This window comes from Helianthus annuus, chromosome 2, assembly GCF_002127325.2.
Source record: "Helianthus annuus cultivar XRQ/B chromosome 2, HanXRQr2.0-SUNRISE, whole genome shotgun sequence".
In the NCBI taxonomy this organism is placed as follows: Eukaryota; Viridiplantae; Streptophyta; class Magnoliopsida; order Asterales; family Asteraceae; genus Helianthus; species Helianthus annuus.
Window position 1 is genome coordinate 142,980,320 of NC_035434.2, and position 2,125 is coordinate 142,982,444.

General features: G+C 45.9%; 1 protein-coding gene across 1 annotated transcript; it reads left to right on the top strand.

Annotated features, from left to right (window-relative positions):
* Positions 1 to 770: 770 nt before the first annotated feature.
* Positions 771 to 1,648, top strand: LOC110927778 (extensin-like). Its single transcript, XM_022171195.1, has 2 exons — positions 771 to 1,123; positions 1,198 to 1,648. Exons 1-2 carry the CDS (start codon positions 771 to 773, stop codon positions 1,646 to 1,648), a joined length of 804 nt encoding a protein of 267 aa, XP_022026887.1.
* Positions 1,649 to 2,125: the final 477 nt, after the last annotated feature.

Below are 2,125 nucleotides of genomic sequence, written 5' to 3' on the forward strand. Positions count from 1 at the left end.
GGCTACTCCTGAGTGAATAAATAAGAGTCTTGCAAGCCTTATCACTTAAGATCTGTTGAACAATGTTCTTTTTACACTTCTGATCCGCCTGTGGATCCTTTACAACCGTTTTTGTAATAATTGATGTTACTTTCATTCGGTTTGTAATATTTCTATCTTTCGACTTCCGCTGTGTATTAAACTGTGATAAATTGTCTATGATGATATCAACTACGTCACGATACTCCCCACCGGGCCCACCGGTAATACGTGGAAATATCGGGGTGTGACAGGTTGGTATCAGAGCCAACGTTGAGTGAATTAAACACTAGCCTTTTGTGTTTAATCTCAATGACACAGTTGCACATTCCTTGACTTCCGAGTCTAGATAAAGAACTTAGGACTAATCCTAATTTGTTTTATTTTGTCCCATTATTGTTTTCCTTGTTGTCTTTTTGTTTGTTTTGACAGGTTCAACAAAGATGCCGCCACGATTCAGGAGAGGAGGACGAGGCAAGGCGCCATTTACCAGCCACGATCATGAAGTCGGGCCTTCTCACCGACGGATTCCGTCTGTTACCATGAGCACAAGTCCTCAGGAGGATTGGAGGACTTATTTGGAGCCCGTGAGGCGATCTGTCTCGCTAAGTTCGTCACCTTCTTACCATCATTCTTTTGGGACGCAATCGGAGAATGAGCCCCACGACTCGCATCACTCTTACCTACCACTGCAGCGCCCGACCCCATTTTTCCAGAGCCGGTTTAACCCGGCAAACTTGATTGAAGAACCAATGGGTTATAACCCATTGGGCCCTGAAGACCATTTCCCTAAAGCTCAGGACATGGAAATGGATGATGACCCGGATCCCGCCGAACCACCATCTGGGACACCTACTCACCCCATCGAGATTTCGGATGGGTCGTCTTTTCATGGATCACCTTATCGTGGTCCAGACAGCTACGAGGCAAGATTTGCCCAATACGACTGGGTGTTTACTCCCTCCTACCACTCAGCGCCTCAGCAGCAGCAACAGCAGGATCCCTCAGAGGATTCGCGTTTTGTAGCGGTCACTCCACTGCCACCGTCGCCAGTTCAGCAGCCGCCTCCGGAGCCACCGAGGCGGAGGAGATCAAACGCACAGATGTCCGTGCGAGGAGGAGTGCGTATCAGCACCCCTCAACCTTCGAGTGGCAGTTACTACCCGCCACTTTATGAAGACCCGCAGATGGGGGGCCTTCAAACCCCGTATCTGAGGTGGACTCTGCGCCAGTCTCGCCACCACCAATGGGTTATGATAACCCGATTCCTTCATACGCCGGTACAGCGGCGTATAACCCATTTGGGCAGCCAGCCCACACTAACTACAACTACGCCGAAGTTGACCCTTACCTTGTAGTGGCAAACTACAATGGTCTTAATCCCGAGGGGCCCTATGGAGCTCCTTGGGGGATTGGATACCCAGCCTATAGGTACCAACACCCGCCACCTCCTCAACCTCCACATCAGCAGCCGCCACAGCCGCCATTGATACCGCCAGAGCAACAGCAGGAGATTCTCCAAAGGTTGAGCCAGGTGGAACGGGAGGTCCAAGAAGAGCGTAGGAACAACCGAGGATTTCTCAAAGGTCTGGCGAGTTTCATCAAGGGAAAGAAGAAAAGGGATTTTTGAATATTCCTTATTTATTTATTTGTATTGTAATTTCCTTGTTTTAAATCAAGTCCCTGCGTGGACATCTATTTCTGTATTCAGCCCCTGCGTGGGCATGTCTTTCCTGTTTAGCCCCTGCGTGGGCAACTTATTTCTGTTAAAAGTCCCGTTTAGGGCAATCATGTACTCTTTAATTTAGTAGTGGAATGTTTGAATTTAATATTTCATTTTGTCATTTTATGCATGAATATAATATATGAAATAAATAAAAATATCATTCCTTTTATAAGGTCTGCCATTATTAAATAAAATCTTAAAGGCAAAACCTAGCCCATGTGTCATTTTAAGACATGGCCATGATGGTAGTTCGTTATTAAGATTCAGATCCTTGTTAACATCTGAAAACATGTTAACACTCTTGGCAAATGTGATTCGATAAAATCGCATAAGTCATTCTTAAATTAGATTCTTCCAGTTCCTTTCTTATTTATTTAATCA